We start from the raw sequence: 26,537 nt of genomic DNA on the forward strand, positions 1-26,537 counted from the left end.
GCTTTTAATCTTTTTTTTTTTAATTGCAAGTGTAGGAACTGACCCTGGTACTTCCAGGATAAAAGCCAAAAACAAACAAACCTAAAACTTTATTCAGTCATCTACAGCAGTGGTCCCGAACCCCCGGACCGGGGACCGGTCCCGGTCCGTAAATCAGTCAGTACCAGGCCATGACTCCTCCTCGTCCTCCTCCCCGGCTGTTGCCTCAGGGGCTGCCTTGCCACTTTGCCGCCGGCTCACCTTTGGTGCTGTCCAGTGGCCACCATGGCTGGGGCTCCCCATCGGCGTGGCACTGCGCAGCTGCTGCTGGCAGCGCCCCCCAGCGGGCGGCGGGAAGTCAGGGGCACCGGTGGGAAAGCAAGTGGAGCAGGGGCTCAGGGGGCAGAGACGTCCCTCAGCAAATGACTACCCCCCCCCCCCGGCCTCAGTAAAATTGTCAAGCGTTGACTGGTCCCTGATGATAAAAAGGTTGGGGACCACTGATCTACAGAACCTCTTACCTACCACTGTTAAATGCACAAGTTCCTTCCCTTGTTGCACGTTCGTGATTTGTAAATAGCACAAATATCAAACTGAAAAATTAAAGTGCACCCCCCTGTTGTAATAAGGTGAACATTTCAAAGATACTTGACTTGAGAGCCAGTTTGATGTAGTGGTTAGGAGTGCAGACTTGTAATCTGGCAAGCCAGGTTCAATTCTGCACTCCCCCACATGCAGCCAGCTGGGTGACTTTGGGCTCACCACAGCACTGATAAAACTGTTCTGACCGAGCAGTGATATCAGGGCTCTCTCAGCCTCACCCACCCCACAGGGTGTCTGTTGTGGGGAGAGGAAAGGGAAAGCGACTGTAAGCCGCTTAGAGCCTCCTTCGGGTAGGGAAAAGCGGCATATAAGAACCAACTCTTCTTCTTCTTCTTCAATATATGGCTGAACAATGAACCAAATATTTTCTGACTAGTGCCCACCTTTCTTAAAACAAAAGATAAATGATATATGAAGATTGGACTGAGAGATTAATTGATAGGCACCTCTGGAAGGCCTAGATAGGGGACCTTTTCCGTGGCTTTACTCTAATGAGCAGCAGTTCTTCGGGTAACTAAGGAAGATGAGTGGCTTCCTCAGGAAAGACCTGTTACCTGGGACCCTTTAAGTATAGAATCTGGGCACTTCAGCATATGAAAGGAGCTCTGTCACACAAATATCTCCCCTTCCCAATCAAAGAACCTGACTGCTTTCTACCCTGACTGCTTCAGAGGGTCCCACAAATGGTACCTGGGGGACCAGGGATGGCAGCCTTCAGGTGGGAGCTGGGGATCCCTGGAATTACAGCTGATCTCCAGGCTACAGAGATGCTTTGGAAGGTGGATCCCATATCATTATACAACACTAAAGTCCCACTCCTGGATCCGCTCCCAGGTATTTCCCAACCCAGAGCTTCCCTAAACCCTGATGGCCTTTCAGTGGGACTGCTCAGGGCTTTCTGCCTGTGAAGTGGGTCCTCTACCACCAATCTGAAGACCCTCTGAAGTGAGGAGGGGGAAGCTGCTCTAGGGAGGCCCTGCGAGGTGAGGATGAGAGATCTTTGGAAGAACTGTCATTGGCCCAAGGTCACCCAGCTGCCTGCATATGACAGAATGGGGAATCAAACCCGGGTCTCCAGACTGCCACTCTTAACCACTATACCATGCTGGCTCTAACTACCTTCCGGCATTCCCCAATTCTGCACATCATTGGGGGTCTGTTGTGGGGAGAGGAAAGGTAGGTGACTGTAAGCTGCTCTGAGACACATGGGTGTCCTTGGGCCAGTCACAGTTCTCTCAGAGCTGTCTCAGCCTCACCTCCCTCACAGCGTGTCTGTTGTAGGGAGAAGAAGGGAAGGCGATTGAGACTCCATTGGGTAATGAAAAGCGGGTTACAAAAGGCCAGCTCTTTTTCTTCAAGCCCCACAACTCCCCGATAATAAATGCCATCAACCAAGGCAGCAGGGAAAGGGGGGCACCAGCCAACCATCCTTCTGTCATGCTCGAATCTCAATAAGCAAAAATGAAATGGGAGGGGGCGGGACACAGTGAAAGACCAAACAAGGAACAAGCAATTAAGAATTCTGCTTATTAAAGTATTAATTGAAGATTGTAGACTCCCTGGATGCCTGTTTATTACATCAATGTACCATATTTATTTATACTTATATTTGTATACCGCCGGTCTCGAATGTCTCGCAGCGGTTTACAAGAATCCATGAATACAATAAAATCCCCTAAAATCACCCATTAAAACCCAATTAGAACAATAACATAATGTCAATAGGTCTGAGGAAGAGTGCTCGCACTCGAAAGCTCATGCCAAAGAATCAATCTTTGTGGGTCTTAAAGGTGCCACTGGACTCTGATTTTATAATGTCAATAATATTGAGGCCCCTGCGCCTTATTGCTTGCTCCTTGTTGGATCTCAATAAGAACACAATAAGATTGGCTTATCAGTGCTGTGTACTGCTTTGGGAAGCCAGTCCTGGGACAGGAGAGGTGGTAGAGGTGGTAGAGATCCCTGGTACCTCCAGTTTAAAAGATCAGGTAGTAAGGGATGTGAAAGATCTCCAACCAAGACCTTGGAGAGCCACTTGCCAGTCAGGGGTAGTCAAACTGCGGTCCTCCAGATGCCCCGTGGACTACAATTCCCATGAGCCCCTGCCAGCAAATGCTGGCAGGGGCTCATGGGAATTGTAGTCCATGGACATGTGGAGGACCGCAGTTTGATCACCCCTGATAATACTGACCTTCATGAACTCAGTCTGATTCAGTATAAGACAGCTTCACGTGTACATGGGTTAAATGACGAAGGGGAAAAACACAGAGATAATAAACAGAGAGGACAGCGCTTGTCTGCTCTCTCTCTCTCTCTCTCATTCTCAATCCCCTCCCACCTCTCCTGACAGCTGCCGTCCACCTCTCCCATTCACAGGCTGGTAAAAAGCCGGGCAGGTGTTTCCCCCGCCCAGGTAACACCCCGCTCTAGGCGGAAGGCCCCGGCAAAAGGAGGGGCCGTCATTAGCAAGCCTTCCAGACATGCTGAAGCCAACGCTGGGCAAAATGGAAAAGTTTCGACATTCTGGAGGGGGATGGCACGGAACAGGAATTCACATGCGGGCACCTGTGGGCAGAGGGAAGCACGGCAATGGGTTCATTTTGAAAAAAGTCCTCCAGAGGGACATGAGGACGATGCAGGTGTACAACAGGAAGATCTGCAGCTGCTCAGGGGTAGTCAAACTGCGGCCCTCCAGATGTCCATGGACTACAATTCCCATGAGCCCCTGGTCGGGGCTCATGGGAATTGTAGTCCATGGACATCTGGAGGGCCGCAGTTTGACTACCCCTGCCATAGGTGCACAGCATGGTCCCACTCCTGAGAAGGAATCCCTCCCAGACCTTTTTCCAGGGGTCTTTTTCATTGGAGGAGTAAGGAAACAGGCCTGGGATGCCCCACATAAAAGCATGCGCTCTACACATAGCTAAAGGAAGCCTAAGGGGTGGCTGTCCACAGGTCTTCTCCAAGGGACACCTTTGACTTTTGCCCCCAAACCATATTGCCCTGCCATCGGAGGATGCTCCAGAAGGCTACCTTGCACAGTAGTCTTTCTGCACTCTGGGTCCATCTGCTCCCCCCTCCTGCAAGGCTCCCACCTGGGGACCCAGCAAGCCACCACAGGACCCATGTGCTTAGGACGGTGGCATAGGGGGGGGGAGGGCTGGGGTTCTGCACTCCAACCCCCCAAGACACCCCCAAGACACACACACCCATCAAAGGCACCACCAGCCTCCCCAATACGGTGGTCCATTGGGTTCATTAACCCTTCCCAAAAGAGGAGGGGGGCATGGAAAGAACCCCGGCCAAGGTAGCCGGACTTTTTGTAAGTTTGCTTTTTAAAAGCCAAAAGTTAGAATTAAGGCAGAAAGGCGCACTCAGGTATCCTGGCTGCATTTTTTCCCCCTTTTCAGTCCTGAATGGTGGGGATGGGGTGAAGAAATGCCCTTCAACTCTGCCCCCCCCCCTGCAGGGGTATATAAATGGGGGTGCCCCCTCAGCGCCTCAATCCCATTCACACAGAGGTCCTTCCCTCCCCCCTCCCAGGAACAAGTCCCGAGCCACCCCGTCCACTTTCCCCCGGAGCCCACCTGGAGCCGCTTTCCCAAGCCCCAGCCGCGGGTCCCGCGCCGCCGCCTCCTCCCTGCCTGCCTGCCTGCCTGCCTGCCCGAGCCCCGGAGGGTCCCCTTGGCCGGCCGGCCGGCTGGCTCTCCGGCTCACTCACCCCCTGCTCGAGGCCGCCGCGTTGAGTGTGGGAAGCGCTCCCAGGTCCGGCTTCATCACGGTCACTGCATTCTCTCGCCGGGCTCCATCAGAAAGGCGGAGGCGGGCGGCGGGCCTGGGGGGGCATCCTTCCCTCGGCCACCTCCCCCGTCGGCGGCACCGGCTCCGGCTCCGGCTCCGCTCAGCTCCGCGCCGCCGGGCAGCCCCTGGGCGGGCTGGGGGCTTCCGCGCGCCGCTCTCGTCGCCTCCTCCGCAGCCCCCTTTGCCCCCGCTGCCGATTTAATCCCATTGAAGGCTCCTCAGCTCGTGGAGACCTTGGGAGGGGGAGGGCAGAGAGGGCGCGTTGGGAAGCGGCGCTCGCTCGGGACCGCGCGGCTGCTGCTGCTGCTGCTGTCTTCCCCCCCCCCCCGCACCCCCCCCCTCTCCGGCTTCGGACCGTCCGCTTGCAAAGGACGGAGGGGATCCGGATCTAGCGCTGCATCGCTGCTCCCTTTCCTCCTCCTCCCCCCCCCCAACCCTCATGCGATCCCTACAAGCCGCCCCCCCTCCTCCTTCCCTTCCCCCCCCCCAATGCAATTCCTCGTCTCGCACTGGAAAGGCCGGCTGCAGAGGGTTCGGTTTGCAAAGCGACGAGGCTCGTCCTTCCGCCGAAACTCCGCTCTGGACTTTGAAAAGAGGGGAAAGAGGGAGATTTGGAAATTGGGGAGGGAGGGAGGGAAGGAGGAAGAAAAAGTCAAGGAGCTGCCGACTGTTGCTCTTTGCTGCCCTCTCCCGTTCAAGGGAGGCGAAGCGTTTGGGTCTTGGGAAAAGAGGAGCGAAAGAGTGGGAGGGAGGGGAGAAGAGGGGCTGTATGGATTTCGTTTGTGCTAGCCCTGTTGTCAAGTTGCAGATTAAAGGGGGATTGCCCTGTCCCCCAAAACCTGAAGAATTAACCCTGGGCATGCGTCCAGTAGCGCTTTGAAATCTAACAGCTGTAGTAAAACTAGTAATAAACTTTATTTTTGCATCCTGCCCTTCCTAGATAGTTGAGGCCAGTAAAATAGCTAACCTCTAATTTGTAATCCTACATCTCACCCTACCCCAACATCTGAGACCTGGTTTTAGACCTTTTGATTTTTATCCATTTTAGCATGGTTTGAATGCCGTTCACTGCACTACATTATATATGTCGTTTGTCACCCTGGGTCTGCCTTCAATGGACAGGGCAGGTTATAGGTAAAGCAAGCACCGAGCCATGTCTGACCCTTGTGGTGACGCCCTCTAGCGTTTTCATGGCAGACTCAATACGGGGAGGTTTGCCAGTGCCTTCCCCAGTCACTACCGTTTCACCCCCAGCAAGCTGGGTACTCATTTTACCGACCTTGGAAGGATAGAAGGCTGAGTCAACCTTGAGCCAGCTGCTGGGATCGAACTCCCAGCCTCATGGACAGACTTCAGACTGCATGTCTGCTGCCTTACCACTCTGTGCCACAAGAGGCTCTATATGGCAGGTTATACATTCAGATAAATAAATCCAGCATCAATCAAACTGAATTAACGTTGCTGGTCTTTAAAGGTGCCATTATGCAGTACCCTGACAGGCTAACAGGGCTACCCCCCTGAAACCGTCAACATTAACCATGGATTGGTGGAACTGCTTTAATTTTTGCTCTGTTGTTTGGGAGGTGGGTTTAGGGCTTTTCCACCGCTGCATCAATAGATGTATAGGCATTTTGGGAAGCAAATTATAGGTGGAAGGTACAGGCTTGGCCTTGGGATTCCTGCAGGTAATTATCAGGGAGGAGAGAGAAGTGGAACTTTCCTTTGAAGAAACCCCTTGCATTGTGCAAGGTGGCAGTTATGCAGGGGTGGAGAGGAAGGAGACTGGTATAGCTCCCATCCCCCCCAATAATCACTCTTCTTTCACCTTTCTGTCCTGCACATGCAGCTTTCAGAACAGGTGAGGGAAAGTAAAGGAATTTCTCTTCCAGATGTCTAAAGTAAAGCTTGGTGGCTTCCAAGAGCTGTAGATTGTTTGATCTTTTGGCGCTTGGTAGAGGAAACCAGAGAAGGAATTTGGGATTCAACAGGGCAGCGGAACAGGATAATCCACTGGAAAAGCCTGCGATCCTGCGCCAATTTACTTAAGATCCGGTCCCAACGAGGTACCCGAGGCTTACAAACCATGCGCAGAACCAGACTCAGTGGTTTCTTATTAAAAGTAGAACCCTACCTGTTAAAGGTGGAATCCTGCAGAGAGGAATAGGGAAGGGATAAGGAAAGAGGAATATGGAAAGAACTCTCTTGCTGCTAAAACTTTCTCTTCCCGCCAGGGCACCACACAGGCTAAACTCACCCCTTAAAGCACAAGGCTCACAAAAGACAGAAATGCTTGGCAAAAAGAACACAATAGAAATGCAGGAATTGCAAAAGGGGAATCCCTCCCCCCCCCCTCACTCCAGTAGTTAAAGTGGGTTTTTTTAAGAGCCTCACCAGTTTTAATGGCATATCAACCTTTGAAAGACTTTGGGCTCCCTTGACCTAAGGCCCAAGCTGCAGCCACCAAAGGTCCACCCACATCCATCCCCACACCTCCATTTTGGAAGCCAGCACTTACTCCACAGCCAGGTAAAAGCATCTGAAGAGGCGATTTGAAAGCAATCTGCTTTCGGGTGAAGGTGACGGGCTCCCCCCCCCTCTTCTCTTTCACGTGACGGATTCCTGAGCTGAGGAAAGCTGAGAAATCAAGAATCCCCTCTTACAACAGAGACACCGGCATCTTTGCCGCCATCCCAGGGTGACCCTTGTCCCCTGGATCCGTGCAGGTGGTGCCTGAGGGCTTCAGGGATGCCCCAGCTGTCAGTCCAGAGGAGGTGGAGGATTTGTGCGTGGATATGGGGTTGGGGGGGCACGGAGGGATGCTGTAAAGAGGTGTCCCTGACAAGGCGGCCCTTGTGCTTTTAAAGGGCTGCTGGGACTTGGCTTTTTGGCTCCGGCAAGGCAGGTGTCTGGTTTCAGCCATCCCTTAACTATTTTAGCTAATGGGAAGGAACGACGCGGCCTCCAGAGGGCAGGGTCTGCAGTGGCGTGGGATGACCAAGGATGGCTGAGAAATTATCTGGCTGAAATGCAAAAGAGCACTCGGGAAATTTCTCTTCCTTGCTTCCCGCCATCCTTCTCTCTCCCCCCCCAAAGAGGAGGGCAGAGGGCAGGCTCCGGAGGAAGAGAAGGAACTCAGGAATGAAGAAAGGCCAGGGCATTTCAGCCCAGCTCAGGGATTTAGCATCAGCTCTTTTGGAAGGGAGATATGCAGGTAATCCCTTACCCTCCACATGGTTAGAGTCAGGAGGATAGGCTGTGTGGGTCTGAAGCCACAGAACCAAGTCTGAGTCCAGTGGCACCTTGAAGACCGGCCAAGTTTCATTCATGGTATGAGCTTCAGTGGGCATGCACACTTCTTCCAATCTGATTCGAACTTAGACCCTCCACGTGGTTGTCCCTGCCAAACGAACCCGGTTGAAATAGGAGGCCACGTGTCACTGCATGCCAAGCGACGCTTTTCCCGGAAAATGGTGTTAAAAGTGTACTGATTGAGAAGAGTAGGCTCTAAGCTGGAGAGACAGGTTTGGTTCCCCACTCCTCCTCCCCATGATGGCTGCTGGGGGGGCTTGGGCCAGCCACAGGTGTGGCAAAACTCTCTCAATCTCATGGCAAATGCATGTCAAATGAATTGTCGAAGGCTTTCATGGCCAGAGTCCACTGGTGAGTGTGGATTTTCCAGGTTGCGTGGCCGTAGTCTGGAAGTTTTAGTCCCTGATGGTTTTCCTATAACTGCGGCTGGCATCTTCAGAGGTAGGACACGGCAAGATGGCGCAATTGGATTTCCATCTTGCCGTGTCCTATCTCTGAACAATCCTGCATTTTAAGATCAGAAATTGAGAGATCCAGCTGTCCCAGGGGACTTCCATGCCACCAACGAGAAAGAGGGGGCAGGCTGCAATAACTTCAGGGGTGGGCTTTCCCGTTGCCGTAGGGGTCTCAGCAACTGGCTGACAATGCCTGCCACTGACACCAGCCCTTTCCTTTTCAGGGAACAAAGAGAAGCCTTTCTGTGTGAAAAGTGTGTGCTTTTCTGTCACAGCCCTGTTCAGAAATCTCACATGGGATCTGCTTGAGAAAATCTATTCAGACATATGAAGAACAAGAAGAGGAAGAGCTGGTACTCTGCACCTTGCTTTTTATTACCTGAAGGAGTCTCAAAACGGTTCACAACCACCTTCCCTTCCTTTCCCCACAACAGACACCCTGTGAAGTAGGTGGGGGTGAGAGAGCTCTGAGAGAACTGTGACTGGCCCAAAGTCATCCACCTCACTTCATGTGTCTGAAAGGGGCTTACAATCGCCTTTCATTGCTGACCCCACAACAGTCATCCTGTGGGGTAGGTGGGGCTGAGAGAGCTCCGAGAAAACTGTGACTGGCCCAAAGTCACCCAGCTGGTAGCATGTGGAGGAGGGGCGGGGAATCAAACCCGGCTCTCCAGACTGGAGACTGCTGGTCTTAACCACGACACGGAGCCTGAAATGGCACAGCGGGAGTTAATGCAAACATTGGATGCGGCAAACCAGAATCTTGATAAAAACAACATTTGAGTCTAGTGGCGCCTTTAAGACCAGCAAATTTTTATTCAAGGTGGGAGCTTTCATGTGCATACAATCCTCTCTTCTTTTAATTTTGTTTGGGACAATGAGACTGTCATGTGATGTCAGTAAGCACGCAATGCTATTTAGAATCTACCTCTCTGTTCTCAGGACAGAATAACAAAGTCAGCGCAGGTCATTTGCGGGGATGCTTCCATGCTTGGGTGGAGATGGATGGGGCTAGCAACAAGTCGCTTTTAATTACTCTTCGCTAATGGGAAAGTTTGCCACTGATCACCAACCTTGACCTTTTTATTGCCCCATTGTTTTTGGGAACGGCAACTGAGCCCAAAGGACTGATTTGCTTTCCTAGCAAAGAATTATCATATTAGCATATTTGGACTGTTTACTAATTTGTTTGAGCCTCTTGTAGTGCAGAGTGGTAAGGCAGCAGACATGCTGTCTGAAGCTGTCTGTCCATGAGGTTGGGAGTTCAATCCCAGCAGCCGGCTCAAGGTTCACTCAGCCTTCCATCCTTCCGAGGTCGGTAAAATGAGTACCCAGCTTGCTGGGGGGTAAATGGTAATGACTGGGGAAGGGAATGGAAAACCACCCCGTATTGAGTCTGCCATGAAAACGCTAGAGGGCGTCACCCCAAGGGTCAGGCATGACCCGGTGCTTGCACAGGGGATACCTTTACCTTTACTAATTTGCTACTAATTTACTTTCTCCTCCTATCTGTACTCTTCTAGTCCATTGTTGAAGGAAGAGCGCCTGCACATGAAAGCTCATGCCTTGAATAAATCTTTGTTGGTCTTAAAGGTGCCACTGGACTTACATTCTGTTGTGCTACTTCAGACCAACATGGCTAGCCTCTTGAATCTAGATAGGGACAATAAGTTTTCTCCCATTTCTAGTGGTTCATCCACTGCCACTTCTCATTTGTATTAGCAATCCGGGCTGGGACCTAAGTAGACATTGTGCCCAGTGGCCTGCTCTGTCTAGGATCGGCATGGCCCGGAGCTGGCAGGGTGCAGCGAAGCTCTGATCAATGGCCTTTGACTACTTGTGGCTGCTCCAAGCCACTGGAATTCGGGTCCCACCCTTCCTCCCTGGGTGGGTTGGGTGGGTGGGGAGGGAGCTAAAAAAAGCATGTTTAGTAGCACAGATGCCAAAAGAAGAAAGCGACTTGATTTAAGTTCGGCGCTTGGTGGGAAAGGCTTTACGGATGGGCTCTGTCCAAGAGAGGCTGCTTCTATGGAGTCATGCTGTTGGACTGTCCTTACGGATCAGCAACTGCTTGCTCTGCGTTACACATGCATTGCCTGTCTGTTTGACTGGTAGCTTTGGACATCATCGTGGATCTTCCACCATACGTTTTGGCCTGTCAGCATCTGGGTCAAGCTGTGCGCTGTTGAACACACAAAGTTGCCTTCAACTCAACCAGACCCTGGATCCATCAAACTGGTACTGTCTAGCCAGACTGACAGCAGCTCTCCTGGGTCTTCCTCATGGCCTCCTGCCAGATCCTTTCACTGGAGAAGCAGGGGCTCAAAGCTGCGACCTTCTGTCTGCCAAGCAGATGTTCTAGCACTAAGCCATGGCCCCTCCCCGCAAGGTTCTGCACGGGCCGTCTTTCCTACAAAACTGAGACTGGGCAGCCATATGAACTGGCCCTTGAATGGCTTCACGTGAAGGAAAAAAGTTTGGGGAAAGATGAAAAAGCATGAAGATGCTTTAGGCCAGGGGTAGTCAAACTGTGGCCCTCCAGATGTCCATGGACTACATTTCCCATGAGCCCCTGCCAGCATTCGCTGGCAGGGGCTCATGGGAAATGTAGTCCATGGACATCTGGAGGGCCGCAGTTTGACTACCCCTGCTTTAGGCCATTGATCCCGCCTAGTCCTGTCTAGCCTATTTGCACAGGTAGCAGCCCTCCAGGGGTCTCCCAGCAGATCGCTGCCTGCAGTCTTTTAACAGGAAACTGAACGTTAAACCTTCTGCATGCAAAACATGGCCTTCTGCACCAAGCCATGGCCCTCTCTTCAACATTTAGAGCAGACAGACAAGGTGAATAGGTGTCAGGCATCTTTAGTGGTAAAGGTAAAGGTAAAGGTATCCCCTGTGCAAGCACCGACTCATGTCTGACCCTTGGGGTGACGCCCTCCAGTGTTTTCATGGCAGACTCAATACGGGGTGGTTTGCCAGTGCCTTCCCCAGTCATTACCGTTTACCCCCCAGCAAGCTGGGTACTCATTTTACCGACCTCGGAAGGATGGAAGGCTGAGTCAACCTTGAGCCGGCTGCTGGGATTGAACTCCCAGCCTTATGGGCAAAGCTTTCAGGCGGCTGCCTTACCACTCTGCGCCACAAGAGGCTCATTTCTTTAGTGGTACTGACAGCTCAATTGAACCTTCATGTTCAGGGGAGGCAAGTCTGATTGCAAGACAGGGATGACAGACCCCACCCTCGAGTGAGAGTGGGAGTCCCCCGCTGCAAGGCCCCATTTTTCTGTCGTCAATCAGCTGGCCAGCAGGGAACTTACCACACACGCACACAAAAGGAGGCACACTGAAAGTTTTAGCAATATGCCTACAAAATTTAAGTGTGACCCAGAAGTGCCGTAGACACATCGGGGATGTGAGGGTCAGGGAGACAGTCCGGTTTTGGAGCAAAAACTCTATGGGAGAATCTAATTCTGCAACAAAAACCAGTGTGTCGCTCCAATGTCCCCATGTCACTTCTGGGTCACATTGGAAGCCACCCAAACGTCAGGGAATCAGCTGTGATCATGGCAAACTGGAGTTTAGTTCCAGGTTTCCCAAACCACCCTGCCCTATACAAACAGAGAGGAAGGGCCTCCTAAGCAGGACAAGTCTCAGCTCTCAAGAGATTTTACGTGGTGATTTTAATGCCGGGATGGGTCCAGGCCCCCATGAGCCCATAATGGACCATCATCCTCAAGTCACTCATTCATTAGATCCTGTAATTAATAAGTCTGGTTTAAAAAATTTTAGAGTTGCTATCTTAATTTAATTCGTACTTACTATATGGGACTTCATTTGGCAAGCAGGGAGGTACTTCTCCATATTTGTCCTCTTCTTCTGTGGGCATAATTGACTATATAATCATCTTTCCCACATTTGGCCATTCTGCACTCATTGGATAATGTCCTTTCAATGTGCTTTTGTAGCTGGATTTTCCTGTGTGGAACAGGAAAATCTACATCTAAAGTGCATTGAAAGTACATTATGCAACATGTGCAAAATGGGGGGGGATCAAATGAACTATTTCAATGTTTGTGACAGTATAAAGCAGCCTTTCTCAACTTTTTTACTCTTGAGAAGTCCCTGAAACATCCTTCAGGCTTTGAGAAACCCCAGAAGTGGCACGATCATGCAGAATATGGCTGGGAAGCACACGCCCACCCAGGGCCCCTCCCCTTCACACACCCTCTGGGCCCATCATTGGCCAGTTTGGGAGGGGGAGAGGTCAATGTGACGATATATGTTCATATCACCCAATAAATGTTTAACAGATTTAAAAATATACAAAATTAATTAGCTCGCACCCACTTGGGAAACCCTTCCTGGGTTGTCAAGAAACCCCAGGGGCTTTACGCACCGGGATCTTTGTCGCAAATTGGTCACTGAATGAAAAATCGCCATTTAAAATAGTGGAATTCGTCGTTATGCATACCTGCCTTTGTAGTGGAATCCAGTTGCGTTTTGTAGCGTTTCCCACAGCTTCCGGTCTCGGCAGAAATCGCTAGAAAGGAAGCGCTATTGCCAAGCTCGTCCTGCCCCTGGCCGTCAAGCAGCCAATGGGCAGCCGTTAGCATGCTCCCAAACAGCCCCTTTCCCTTTAAGAAAGGTTTTTTTAAAAAAAAAACAGACCCATTGTAACGAATCTGTGTAGATTCGTTGCAACGGAGAGACCCATCCAGCTGCCTAATGTGAGCTGTCGTTTGATCGTATGATCGTTGCCACGCTGCCTCGAGTGAAAAAAAAAAATCCCCCCCCCCTCTCGCGGGCCTGATTTTCGGCTGAATTAATGTGTAAAAAATAAAGGGACTTTATTTCAGCAAACGGGCTTTTCTGTGGTTTGTGCTTAGTGACTAAAGGGGAAGGACTGAAGCCAGGGAAGCCTCTAAACAGAGAGAGGCTCGCTGGTGCGTTTATCCCCGCTCGCTCGGAGAAAAAAAAATGGCGATCGCTTCGCCGGAAGTTTGGAGGACAGGCTCAGGAGGAGGGACTTTGAAGAAACCGCAACAATGTTAACGCACAGCACTTTTTCGCTAGTGTTGCAGATTGGTTGCAAGAGTGTAGCGCTTTCCGGAGGGTGAATCCACTTTTTGGGATTCCCCTGAAAGCGCTACAAGGAAGCGCTTTTTGCAGACTGGTTTCAGGTGTGTGGCAGATTGTCTACGACATCGTGCGTTATGGCAAATCAATAGCGTTTCCAATTGGCAACCATTGTGCGATTTTGAAGGCGTGCAAAAAGGGCCCCAGAGTTGCATGAAAACCCTGGTTGAGACAGCCTGGTATAAATTATCCATTGTCCCCTAAGGCTTGGCTTAAATTTTGGTGCTTGAATCTTTTTGATTCCAACCACTGAACTTACTGATGACATATCTCCTGGATTCAGGAGATGGAAACGGACTAACCAGTTAGTAAATTGACTCAAGCTTTGACAGATGTAGACAACCAAACTGCATTTGTGCCTTTCACAAAGAATCAGAGGTGTGTTGGGGCATCTGACCACGTATTTCCTTTGCGCTCTTATAGATACCTTTCTGCCTTTTAAACCAAAGCCCCTTAATCCAAACAGCCCACTTCTGAGCAAGAAGAGAGAGCTCAGAAACTTCCGTCGCCACTTTAGCCCTTTGCTGATTGTTTGATGGAGAAGAAGGTGAAATTCTCACCATGGGGCACTTCCGCATGTCCAAAATCATGTTGTTTCAATTCACTCCAGCAACCCTTTGCAAGTGCATTTTGCCAGTTCCACACAGCAAAATCCAGCTGCCAACTATGTTATTTAGTGTGTGTATGGAAGTTGGGGTCAGCGAATGAGAACCAGCATTCTCCACCCCTCCCCCCCCGGACCTAGTAAGTTGGATCTCCTCCCCACCCTCCCTGCCGCTCTGATAGCAGGGGTGGGAATAATGAGAGCTTCCGCCATGTTAGGATTGTTTTTAAGTCTTTTAATGGGTATTTTAATGGGTATAAGACTATTGTGACCCGCCATGAGCCTACGGGGAGTGGCGGGAAATAAATCTAAATCTAAATCTAAATCTAAATCTAAATCTAAATAATAATAATAATAATAATAATAATAATAATAATAATAATAATAATAATAATAATAATAATAATAGCAGCTCTGAAATGGCCTATTCAGCATTCCAAATTTCAAATTTCTATTTTGTGCCCAGCTTTTTACTACTTGAAAGAGCCTCAAAGCAGCTTCCAATCGCCTTCCTTTCCTCTCCTCACAGCAGTCACCCTGTGAGGTAGGTGGGGCTGAAAGAACCCTGAGAGAACTGTGACAGACCCAAAGTCATCCATCTGGTTTCATGTGCCTCAAAGGGGCTTACAATCATCTTCCTTTCCTGACTTCACAACAGTCATCCTGTGTGGGGTTGAGAGAGCACTGAGAGAATTGGGAATGACTACATCTGGAGGAGAAGTGGGGGAGCAAACCTGGTTCTCCGGATTAGAGGCTGCCATTCTTAACCACAACACCAAGCTGGATCTCACGTGGCCTCCAGCCAGCACACCTATCCATCTGCCTATTGGCTAAGCCAGCCTTTCTCAACTTTTTGACCTTCGAGAAGCCCCTGAAACATTCTTCAGGCTTTGAGAAACCCCAGAAGTGGCAGGATGGTGCAGAATATGGTTGGGAAGCAGAGCTTTGGACACGCCCACCTGGGGCCCCTCCCCTTCCACCTCCTCCAGGCCCATCATTGGCCATGGGGAGGTCAACATGACCATACATGGTCATTTCACCCAATAAATATTTAACAAATGTTAAAAAATATTAAAATTAATCAACCCACCCCACCACCCCCACCAGGGCTGTCAAGAAATCTCAGAGTTGCATGAAACCCTGGTTGAAGAAACCTGGTATAAAGTAACAAACCCTTCATGCATCTGTCAAAGTACATAGTCCCAAAGTACAAAGTCCCATAAACTGATGATAGATATGGATAGATAGATAGATAGATAAACTGAAGTTTTTCCGTTCTGGAAGGGTCCTAACATTATACACTGGAGCCATATTGTTTGCCGATCTCTGCAAAAGACTGAGAGGTGGTTGTCATTTTTAACTGGTCCAAAACTATGGATTGTTGTTTTTTTTAAATAGCTGCCTCTCATAAGTGACCCCTGCCATCACTCATGAACTGCATTTCCTAAGGCAGGGCAGGGCAGGGCATTGCAGTGGGATCCAGCTTGTCCCACGGGGATGTTCCAAAAAGTGCCTCAGTGAGGACAAGCCCTCCGGCGATACACTGAGGTTCTTCGGTGAGGTTTAGAACAGGGGTAGTCAAACTGTGGCCCTCCAGATGTCCATGGACTACAGTTCCCATGAGCCCCTGCCTTTGCTGGCAGGGGCTCATGGGAACTGTAGTCCATGGACATCTGGAGGACCACAGTTTGACCACCCCTGGGTTAGATGCTCTCATTCCCTGGGTCTGTTGCATGCAGAGAGCACTGATCACAAAATGAGCCCCCCTCCCAGCAAACACCTGTGCAGCAACTGGCGACCCAATTGCTCAAAGGATGAAAAGCTTTCTTTTTTATATATATATATATATATATATATATATATATATATATATATATATATATATATATATATATATATATATATATATATATATATATATATATATATATATATATATATATATTTATATTTATACCCCGCCTCCCCCCGAAGGCTCATATTCAGATTTAGCTGCAAGTACAGAATCGTTCCCTTTCCAGGATGTTGCTAATGAGCACATAAGGCTGCCAGTTACTCGGTCAAACAAGGTCATTGTTCTGTGTTTTGATGGGCAGTGTCCCCCTCCCCCCCTGTTTTGGGGTCTTTCACATCACCTACTCCCGGTTCCCTAGAAATGCCAAGGAGTGAACGAGGGAGCCATCTGCATGCAAAATAAATGCTCTGCCACTGAGCCACGGTTCTTCCCAATATAACCCTTATAGGAAAGTTCCAGATCCCCAACCATGGTTGCCCCAGATGGGGGACAATTCCATACTCGCCTGTGCTTTGAGCCTTAAAAAGGAATTTAAGTGCTAATTTTCACGTCAGGTCCTCCGTGCAAAGTGTTTCAAAAGGTCCTGCCAGGCCCTTCTTCACAGAGCAAAATCAATAGGGTGGTCAACTCGGCAGCACTCCTTGAGAAAAGGAAAACAGCCTGAGGCTGGGTATGCAGATCTGTGGTGGAAAGTCACAGCTGACTCATGGCGACCCCATGGGGTTTTCAAGACAAGAGGCAGAAAAAGGCTGTTTGCCATTGCCTGCCTCTGCATAGGGACCCCAGACCTCATTGGGGGTAGTCTCCCATCCAGGGACTAACCAGGGCTATCCCTGCTTAGCTTCTGAAAATTATCAAGTTCAGACTAGCCATTTATGATACACAATTAGAGAAGGACTTACCTGCTCAGGATATGAGCTAGCATGGAAGGGAGCGGAGAAAGGATGCTGTCCTTCACTAGATTCTCTTAGAGGACATGGGAAAGGGTTCCAGAAGCAACGGAGAGGACCTTCCCTTCCTCTGGCTCAGCCACACACCAGTCCTCTGTGGCACGAAAAATTAGACTCGAGCATCTAAGCCTGCCCTGCCCTGTTCTGCCATGTTTTGGGATTGGTTTTAAGAAAGAAAAAAACCCAGTCACCTTGAGAGCAAGAAATGGAGGATGACCCAAGCCGGCTGTTTGCTCAAGGGCTTCCTTTGACCAGGGGCTGGGGGGGAGGGGGGAGAAGGGGGCTGGTTATGGACACAGTTTGATCTAATTGGGATAAGTGTCCCTTTCAGATGCTAAGCCGCAGCTCAAGCTGCAGGCAGCCTTCAAACCTGCGGCTCAGGAAAAGGCTTGCGGCGTGGGCTGTGACCACAGGAGGAGGCGAGAGGCTCTGAAGGGACCTTTCATGGCCTCTTGGGTGAGGCTTCAAAACCAGCCCCCGTCAATCACCCTTTTCAGCTGCCGCCTTGTTCTCGGGGCTCTGGTGGCCTTATATAAAAGTGCAGGGGGTGGCTCAACAAACACCCCCTTGCACAGAGACTGATCCAACGCCCACCACCCTGGCCCAGCGTCACCTCTTCTCTGCAGAACCATCTACTCCTGCTTTCTCCTGTCTTTCTGAGAGCCAATTCACAGGCTCCATTCTTGGGTGTGTGTTTTTAAAGGTCAAGACTTATTTATTTTGCCTTTTATCCCACCCCAGCCCCAAAGGCCAAGAAGAAGGGGTGCACGCTGGCACCTCAAGCTAGAAGAAGAGCTGTTTTTTGGAACTATGCTTTTTAGTACACAAAGGAGTCTCAAAGCTGCTCACAATCGCCTCCCTTCCTCTCCCTGCAACAGATGCCATGTGAGTAGGTAAGGCTGAGAGAGCTCTGAGAGAACTGTGAGTGTCCCAAGGTCACCCAGCAGACCCCCTAAGTTTCAAAGTAACTTACAATTGGCTTCCCTTCCTCACCCCACAATACTCTGTGAAGCAGATGGGACTGGGGGAGCTCTGGGAGAACTGTAATTGGTCCAAGGTCACCCAGCAGACCTCCTAGGTTTCAAAGCAGCTTACAGTTGTCTTCCTGTCCTCTTCCCAATGTGAAGAAGATGGGACTGAGAGAACTGTGGGTGGCTCAAGGTCACCCAGCAGACCTTCTAAGTTTCAAAGCAGCTTACAATCAGCTTCTCTTCCTCTCCCCACAACACCCTGTGAAGTAGATAGGACTGCGGAAGCTATGGGAGAACTGTGACTAGGCCAAGGTCACCCAGGTGGCAGCACACAGAGAAGGAATAGGGAATCAGACCAGGCTCTCCAGATTAGAAGCTGCCATTCTAGCCACTACACCAAGCTGGCTCTCACCACAAACTACTTGTGAGTAAATTTACCTTCCCTTTTCCAGCCCTTGGCAGCTAGATTTTGGAGTGTGGATTTTTGCCCATGGAGCTTTCTGGAATGGGGTCAAGCCTGACCTGGACAAGTTTGCACACAGGGCTCCTGGCCAATCATTTCTCCATGTCATGTTCCTGTGGGACTCAGCACCTTCCAGGGTACCTCTTTCCCCCCAAATTCCTGATTTTCTATGAGTTGTAAAATTGCTTTGGAAGCCTTTCTGCCTGAGTATACTTGTATAAATACACACACACACAACTTCTAATTCAAAGCTGCATTTGAAGCTGGAAGCGTCCCTGATTTCTGCAGAGTTCACCTCTTCCAAGCTTAGAAATCTGTTCAGCAAAGCAAAGAGAGCGAGTGGACTGAAAATGAAAGAAAAGGAACGCACCAGGGTGGATTAGTGAGCTACTGGCTTTGGCTCTTCCAGCCCCCTGCCCTCTTTCCCCAGCCCCCCAAACCTTCAACAGGCTTTTGACAAATTACCCCCCATTTTGTGCTTTTCCAGCAGTGACATGTTTGAACTCTTGCCACCGTCTGATGTCAAATGTTTCGCATTCTTCCCTGGAACAGTGGGGATCATTGTTCCTTGACCACCTCTGCAGGAGCGCATGGGCTTGCCGATGGACTCCTGGTCCGATGCCCCAATCCCATCCACATGGAGAGCATGCCTTGTTTGCAGAATCTAGAAGCATAGTTCATGATTAACTCGGCCCTCCGACTATTGATGCTGCTGCTAATAAGAATCTTAGCAGTAGCAGGGTTGATTAAAAGAGTCTCGGGGACTAAAATTAGTTAAAATGCTGGGAGATCCATGATTGGGCTGACCCGGTGGGTTTCAAGGGCAGCTGCGGGTAGGGTTCCCAGCTCTGCAACGGGAAATTTTGGAGGTTTGGGGGTGGAGTCTGGGGAAGCCAACCTCCAGGTGGATCAACTGGCTTAACAGCTCATCTCCAAACTACAAAGATGAGTTCTCCTGAATTCGTGGCATCATTGAGAGCCAGTTTAGTGTAGTGTTAAAAGCAGCAGCCTCTAATCTGGAGAGCCAAATTTGACACCCCCCACTCCTCCATATACAGCTGGGTGACCCTGGGCCAGTCACAGTTCTCTCAGAGCTCTCTCAGTTTCCCCTACCTCACAGGTTGTCTGTTGCAGGGAGAGGAAGGGAAGGCAATTGTAAGCCGCTTTAGTTTAAGACTACTCTGGATCATAAAAAGTGGGAAACCAACAAAAAAGCTCTTCTTCATCATACTTATAATTGGCCTAGAGCTTCTAGGAGTTTCCCAACCGGGATTTGGTGACCTTATCCTGCTCCCATTCCCCACTAGTGCCAGGGGGAACCTGATAACCCTAGAGGGCAGGATGTGGGAAGGGGAGAGATGCAATGCCATACAATCCATCTTCCAAAACTGCCAAAGGACGTCATCTCTGGAGATCAGCTAGGATTCCGGAAGATCTCTGAGTCCCACCTGGACTTTGGCAGCCCTAGCTGTTGAGGGACCGATATGATGTGGGAACCTTCCTACACTTTCATGAATCAAAACAGACCCATTATTAGCTCAAAAAGTCCCAAGGCCCTGTTCACATATTCATTGTTCTCATAATCTTGCTGCGTAATGTTTCTTTGACCTGTCTTCATGGTTGCCATGTGATGTTTCAATGACCTAGTGGTTGTTCAGTAGCACCTTTAAGACCAACAAAGATTTATTCAAGGCGTGAGCTTTCAAGTGCAAGCACTCTTCAGATGACTGGACTCTGATTTTATTGTGCTAATTCAGATCATTTGAATCTAGTGGTGGTTGTTGATTGGCCTTGCTTTAATTGTGCAGTGGTTCTTTTTAAATTAGGAGGCTTCTTTCTCATTATATCTGCAAGAGTGTTTTATTGTTTTGACAATGCCTAGCTGATATATTCTTTTAGGAATACCTGTAGTGTCTAGGCTATTGTGCATGTTTTTGTGGGGGAAATTTAGCTTGGGAAACTGCAGGGCCTGGTATTCTGTGTGACATGCCAAGATTCAAACTGGGGAGGAGGGGGTTGCAGGGGAAGCATAAAGGGATGCTTGCAACCTTGCTTTTTAGTTTTAGCAAAGAGAACTGTAGGTCAGATGGGTTGAGTTTGGTCCAGATAAAGAGGTGGTGCGGTTGCTTGCTTGCTTCTCATCCACTGGGTCCACAAGAATGGGAAGGTGAAGAAGGCACTTTGCTACCAACCGGGAGCAGCCTTCACCTTTGATCCACGTAAGTACAGCATGCAAGGAAAAGTCAAAAGTCAAAAGTCAAAAGCTCACTGTCTAGAGCTGCCTTTACTCGTTTTCCACAAAGACATGGGGTGCCAGGTGAGCTTGGATCTGTCCTTTAGCTCAGGGATCCTCAACCTGTGGTCCTCCAGATGTTCATGGACTACAATTCCCATGAGCCCCTGCCAGCATTCGCTGGCAGGGGCTCATGGGAATTGTAGTCCATGAACATCTGGAGAACCACAGGTTGAGGGTCCCTGCTTTAGCTCATTTTGAAGATGTAACAGGGTTCTAAGTTTCTAGTCCTCAAGGTGGAATACAGAAAGAAGTTTGGTGCTATACATTGTAGGACAACATGTAGATCAATTTTGCATTTTTGGTTCTCAAAATATGGACAGGTAGGAAACATGAATGCTACTTCCTTTCGAAGGGCACGTTTCATTTGCAAAGTAGCTCCCCGCTCCTCCCCCCCTTTTTTTACATATATTCCAAAAGTGCTCGAAAACAATAAGCTCAATAAATCTTTCCAGTCTGGAGTTTTACACTCCACTAAAAGGCCCAAAGTGGAGGCAATGAAACTGTCACCGTTTTGATTCATGTTGCTGGCAAGAGTAGCATTAAGATACCAGAAGCCATAAAAGGCGATTGCTTAACTTAGCATGAACCCGAGATTTCGCTGATATAAGTTTTATTTTACTCTGTAACAGCAAGCCAGCATCTTGGCAGCTGCTGGCCAGCCGAAAAACACTGCTCACAAAACAGCTCCCTACTGGTATAATCAGCTACATCTCAGGTTTACCTAGGATGCAATGCCCATATCTGAATGAGGGCCACCTTTCAGGTAACAATGAAACCTCCTCTAGCCATTCTGAGCCAGGTGTAAGGATGGGTAGATTAAAGCATGATGCTTTAATCACAGATTAACATCCAAGAAAGCCAGCTTGGTGTAGTGGTTGAGAGTGGCAGCTTCTAAACTAGATAACCTGGTTGGATTCCCCACTCCTCCCACATGCAGCCAGCTGAGTGATGCTGCGCCAGTCTCAGTTCTCATAGAGCTATTCTCGCAGAGCTCTCTCAGAGCTCTCTCAGCCCCACCTACCTCATAGGATGCCTGTTGTGGGGAGAGGAAGGGAAAGTGATTGTAAGCCGCTTTGAGACACATGAAGCCAGGTGGAAGACCTTGGGTCAGTCACAGATCTCTCAGGGCTCTTTCAACCTCATCTACAGGGTGTCTGAGATGAGGAGAGGAAGGGAAGGTGATTGTAAACTGCTTTGAGACTCCCTTGGGTAGTAAAAATGGGGTGCAAAAATTAGCTCTTCTTCTGCTCTCTCTTCTAGCAGGATTGTAATTGTGACAATGAAATAAAGGGCAGAAGCGCTACCTCCGCCTCCAATGTCCTCCTCTCGCACCCGCCTCCCTCTCCCCTCTTCCTGGGAAGGAAATTCTTTTTTAAAATGAAGAGCTGGTTTTTTGAACTCCACTCTTTAGTACCCGAAGGAGTCTCAAAGCTGCTCACAATCACCTCCCTTCCTCTCTCTGCAACAGACGCCATGTGAGTAGGTGAGGCTGAGAGAGCTCTGAGAGAACTGTAAGTGGTCAAAGGTCACCAGCAGACCCCCTAAGTTTCAAAGTAACTTACAATTAGCTTCCCTTCCTCTCTCCACAATACTCTGTGAAGCAGATGGGACTGGGGGAGCTCTGGGAGAACTGTAGCTGGTCCAAGGTCACCCAGCGCACCTCCTAAGTTTCAAAGCAGCTTATAATTGGCTTCCTTTCCTCTCCCCACAACATCATGTGAAGGAGCTGGGACTGAGAGTACTGTGAGTGTCCCAAGTCACCCAGCAGATGTTCTAAGTTTCAAAACAGCTTACAATCAGCTTCTCTTCTTCTCCCCACAACACCCTGTGAAGTAGATAGGACTGAGGGAGCTCTGTGAGAACTGTGACTGTGACTCCGCCTCCAATGTCCCACTCTTGCACCTGCCTCCCTCTCTCCTCTTCCCGGGACAGGAAATTCTTTTTAAAAATGGAGAACCACCTTCTTTCAAAAAGAAAAGGTGTCTGTGGGCACTGAGTTGGGGACCCCTGACTTACTCTATGGGAGAAAGCTCCAATTTAGCCATCCGGGCCAAGAGCTATTGATGGATCTCTCCGGCACTAATAAGCCCAGCTCCCTTAAAAGCCATTGAAACCGTCTGGTTGTGTGTGATTCACTACCGCCTGCAGCTTTCTACAAACTCAGATGCGGAAAGTGTCCTGTTCCATCCGTCTCCGAAGGAGATCTCATTCCAAACACTCGAGACGGAGCTATCGTCTGTCAGGAGGTCCCACTGATGAAATGCCAGCCAGTCGTCCTGGACTGTTAGCCGCTGCCAGGCAGTACCTGAAGAAAAAGCTGGCCAGCCAGCATCTGTAACAGGATCACTGCCAACTGGAGCAGCAAGCAGGATTTCGTGGAGAAAGGTTTGCTTAGCCCAGTACCCTGTCTTCCCCAGGCAGGCAGGCAGGCAGCCAGAAGGAGCTGCCAAGTGGGACATGATAGCAGGGGCTGTCTCCTGTTGGTTTTGGTGTAGTAGTTAAGACTAGCAGCCTCTGATCGGGAGAACCAGGTTTGATTCCCCACTCCTCCTCCACATGCAGCCAGCTGGGTGACCTTGTCCGAGTCCCAGTTCTTTCAGAGCTCTCTCAGCCCCACCCACCTCCTAGGGTATCTGTTGTGGGGAGAGTAAGGGGAGGTGATTGTAAACTGCTTTGAGACACAACAAAACCAAATCAGAGTCCAGTGGCACCTTTAAGACCAACAAAGATTTATTCAAGGTGTGAGCTTTCAAGCGCTCGAAAGCTCATGCCTTGAATAAATCTTTGTTGGTCTTAAAGGTGCCACTGGACTCTGATTTGGTTTTGTTGCTCTGCTTCAGATCAACACGGCTACCCACTTGAATCTGCTTTGAGACACATGAGGGCTGTGGGGTGACCTTGGGCCAGTCACAGTTCTCTCAGAGCTCTCTCGACCTCATCTGCCCCACAAGGTGTCTGTTGTGGGGACAGAAAGGGCAGGCAACTGGAAACCGCTTTGAGACACATGAAGCCAGCTGGCTGATCTTATGTCAGTCACAGTTTCCTCACAGATCTGTTGTCGGCAGAGCAAGAGTAGGCAATTATAAGTTGCTTTAATTAAGACTTCAGGTAGAGAAAATGGGAGCACCAAAACCCATCCTTTGTTCTTCTTTTTGGACAGAGGCTCTAGCCATCTTCCAGCTGGGGTGCCTCAACAGTAATCCAGGCTGTCTTGCTCTCTTAGGAAACGTTCTGCACAGGAATTTGTGTTTTCCTTGCAGGCAAATATAGTCTGGGTCCCACACTGCCATCAGAGATGGAGGCAATGGGGGGGGGGGGAGAGGTACAGCATAGCAGGAAGGCTGAGGTCATCATACCCGTCCACCTCCTTCTTGGGAGAATGCCAAAAAACCAGTGAGGCACAGATGTTAGTGCATCAAATGCTTTATTTTTAGGATTGCCAACTTCCAGATGGGGCCTTGAGTTCTTCTGGAATTATAACTGGTTTACACGCAGGGGTAGTCAACCTGTGGTCCTCCAGATGTTCATGGACCACAATTCCCATGAGCCCCTGCCAGCAAACGCTGTTCCAGGGAAGAAAGACCTGTTACATCTTCAAAATGAGCTAAAGCAGGGACCCTCAACCTGTGGTTCTCCAGATGTTCATGGACTACAATTCCCATGAGCCCCTGCCAGCGAATGCTGGCAGGGGCTCATGGGAATTGTAGTCCATGAACATCTGGAGGACCACAGGCTGACTACCCCTGGTTTACGGAGATCAGTTTCCCGGGGGAAATGGCTGCTCTGGAAGGTGAACTCCGTGGCATCCCATCCCTGCTGAGTTCCCTCCCTGCTTTATTTCAGCCTTCCCAGATTCCACCCCCAACATTTTCCAGAATTTCAGTGGAATCTATGGAGTCCCCCCTCCAAAGCAGCCATTTTCTCCAGGGGAATTGATGTCTTTCATTTGGAGACAATTTATAATTCTGGGGTGATCCCCAGGTCCCACCTGGAGGTTGGCATCCCTAGAAACAGGGATGATGTTATGGAAACTAAGTCCCAACACCACTTTCCTGCAGGTTTGCCAGCTCTGGGTTGGGAGACTTTGGGGGTGGAGATCTAGAGACTTTGAAGTTGGGAGTGGGCAGGATTTGGGACAGGGAAGAACCTCAGTGGAGTATAATGAAGTCCACTCTGCAAAGCAGTCATTTTCTTCCAGGCAATGATTCTGGCGATGAGCTGTAATTCCACAGAATCCCCAGGTCCCACCTGGAGACTGGCATCCATTCCACAAGTTTAGGTGACCCATGCTTTTCAGGTTCTTCCTGAGCATGCACATTTCTCTCGCCTTCATCTGCTCCACTCTGGTTTTGTGCCTCTTGACTTAAGCTGTATCTTCCAATTCCCAGGGGTCCTGCCCATCCTTTCTGCTTCTATCCCAGATGCCCAGTAGAAGAAGAAGAGTTGGTTCTTATATGCCGCTTTTCCCTACCCAAAGGAGTCTCAAAGCGGCTTACAGTCGCCTTCCCATTCCTCTCCCCACAACAGACACCCTGTGGGGTGGGTGAGGCTGAGAGAGCCCTGATATCACTGCCTGGTCAGAACAGTTTTATCAGTGCCGTGGCGAGCCCAAGGTCACCCAGCTGGCTGCATGTGGGGGAGCGCAGAATCGAACCTGGCATGCCAGATTAGAAGTCCGCATTCCTAACCACTACACCAAACTGGCTCAGAGGGGCTTTCTCCTTCTGTCTGTCCCTGTGTGCTGTTGGTTCATACCTCCCACACATGGGCCTCTACCTCTCCTGCTCTGGGTGATCCTGGCTGGGCCACAGGCTCACCTTGCCATACAGACTATTGCTGAAGCCTATGGAGACCTTGGTTCACAATGCATGCAGCTCTCCCAAGAAATGCAAATACAGAATCGACCCACAGAGCAGAAGGTATGCATGTTGCTCTTCACACAATGCAAGGTTAACTCACAGGGGCTTTCCGCATTCGTCCAAAAGAGCACAATGGTTACTAATTGAAATCGCTACAGTTTTGCCATTATGCACAACATCGTTGCACAACGCATATTCGTTGCAACGGATGTGTGTTTTTTTTTAAACCTTCCTTAAAGGGAAAGGGGCTGTTTGGGAGCATGCTAACGGCTGCCCATTGGCTGCTTGACGGCCAGGGGCGGGACACAGCTTAGCAATAGCACTTCCTTTCTAGCGATTTTTGCCGAGACCGGAACCCTGTGGGAAACGATAGAAACACAACTGGATTCCACTACAAAGGCAGGTATGCGTTACACCGAATTCCACTATTTAAAATGGCGATTTTTCGTTCAGTAAACAATTTGCTACATGGATCCCGGTGCGGAATGGCCCACAGAACTCCCTGCCACAAGGCCATGTGATGAACTCTAGTTTAGAAAACTTTAAAAGGAGACTGGACATATTTGTGGAAGTCTAAGGTGACAGCCATGATAGCTAAATTGACTCTCCGTGTTCAAAGGCAATGTTTTTTGCAGGGGATGCCACCTGAAGCAGGAGGGCTTTAGTCCTTCCCTGGTGACTTTGTTTTCAGGGCCAGCATTGCCAACCTCCAGGTGAAATCTGGAGATCTCCCAGACTGACCACTGATCTCCAGACTTCAGAGATCAGACCCCCCTGGGGATAATGGCTGCTTTGGAGGGGATCTGTATGATTTTGTATCTCACTGAGCCCCCCCTCCCCAAAATCCTGCCCTCTCAAGGTTGCAGTTGGCGTAGTCTTAGTAGCAATAGATGGTTCACTGGAGATCTAACTGCTGAAGGCCAGTTGGCTCCTACTTTGCTCTGTTTGAGTGTCTGTAAATAAAGCAATAAAGAGACTGAAAGTCTCCATTATTTCCTCATCCGAAAGGAAACTGAACTTTGCAGAAGGTCCCAGAGTCATTTCCTGAGGTCTCTGCTTAAAGTAACCTCCAGCAGCAAGCATGAGAAAGACCTTGACCCTGGAGAAAGCCTTGCCAGAAAGAGTACTTGTTTATATTTAGGGCTTTTCTGCACGCCATAAATACAGTGAAATGCTTACCTGGTGAAGAGCTACATTTTTGGTATTTTACACGATGTCATCAACATCCAGCGTCCAAGCAGCAAATCGCTAGCTACATTCTCCATTTTAAAGCGCTAGCTGGGGAATCACATAAAGTGGAATTTCCTATGCTAGCGC

The 26,537-nt window shown here is 49.6% G+C and overlaps 1 protein-coding gene across 4 annotated transcripts in view; it reads right to left on the reverse strand.

Annotated features, from left to right (window-relative positions):
• Positions 1–16,721, reverse strand: part of COL27A1 (collagen type XXVII alpha 1 chain) — a 356,512-nt gene extending 339,791 nt beyond the window's left edge. The window contains exons 1-2 of one of the 4 annotated variants that reach the window (XM_077305312.1): positions 16,584–16,698; positions 4,304–4,616 (exon numbers count right to left, since the gene is read on the reverse strand). In XM_077305312.1, coding sequence (XP_077161427.1) covers positions 4,304–4,359 — 56 coding nt within the window. In that variant the 5' untranslated portion in view covers positions 4,360–4,616; positions 16,584–16,698. Of the gene's footprint in view, positions 1–4,303; positions 4,617–4,893; positions 4,999–6,898; positions 6,916–16,583 lie in introns of those variants that run through there. The other 3 variants (XM_077305313.1, XM_077305311.1, XM_077305314.1) reach the window with 3 other exon arrangements.
• Between the last annotated feature and the right edge of the window lie 9,816 nt (positions 16,722–26,537).

Source organism: Paroedura picta, chromosome 12, assembly GCF_049243985.1.
Source record: "Paroedura picta isolate Pp20150507F chromosome 12, Ppicta_v3.0, whole genome shotgun sequence".
Taxonomy (NCBI): domain Eukaryota; kingdom Metazoa; phylum Chordata; class Lepidosauria; order Squamata; family Gekkonidae; genus Paroedura; species Paroedura picta.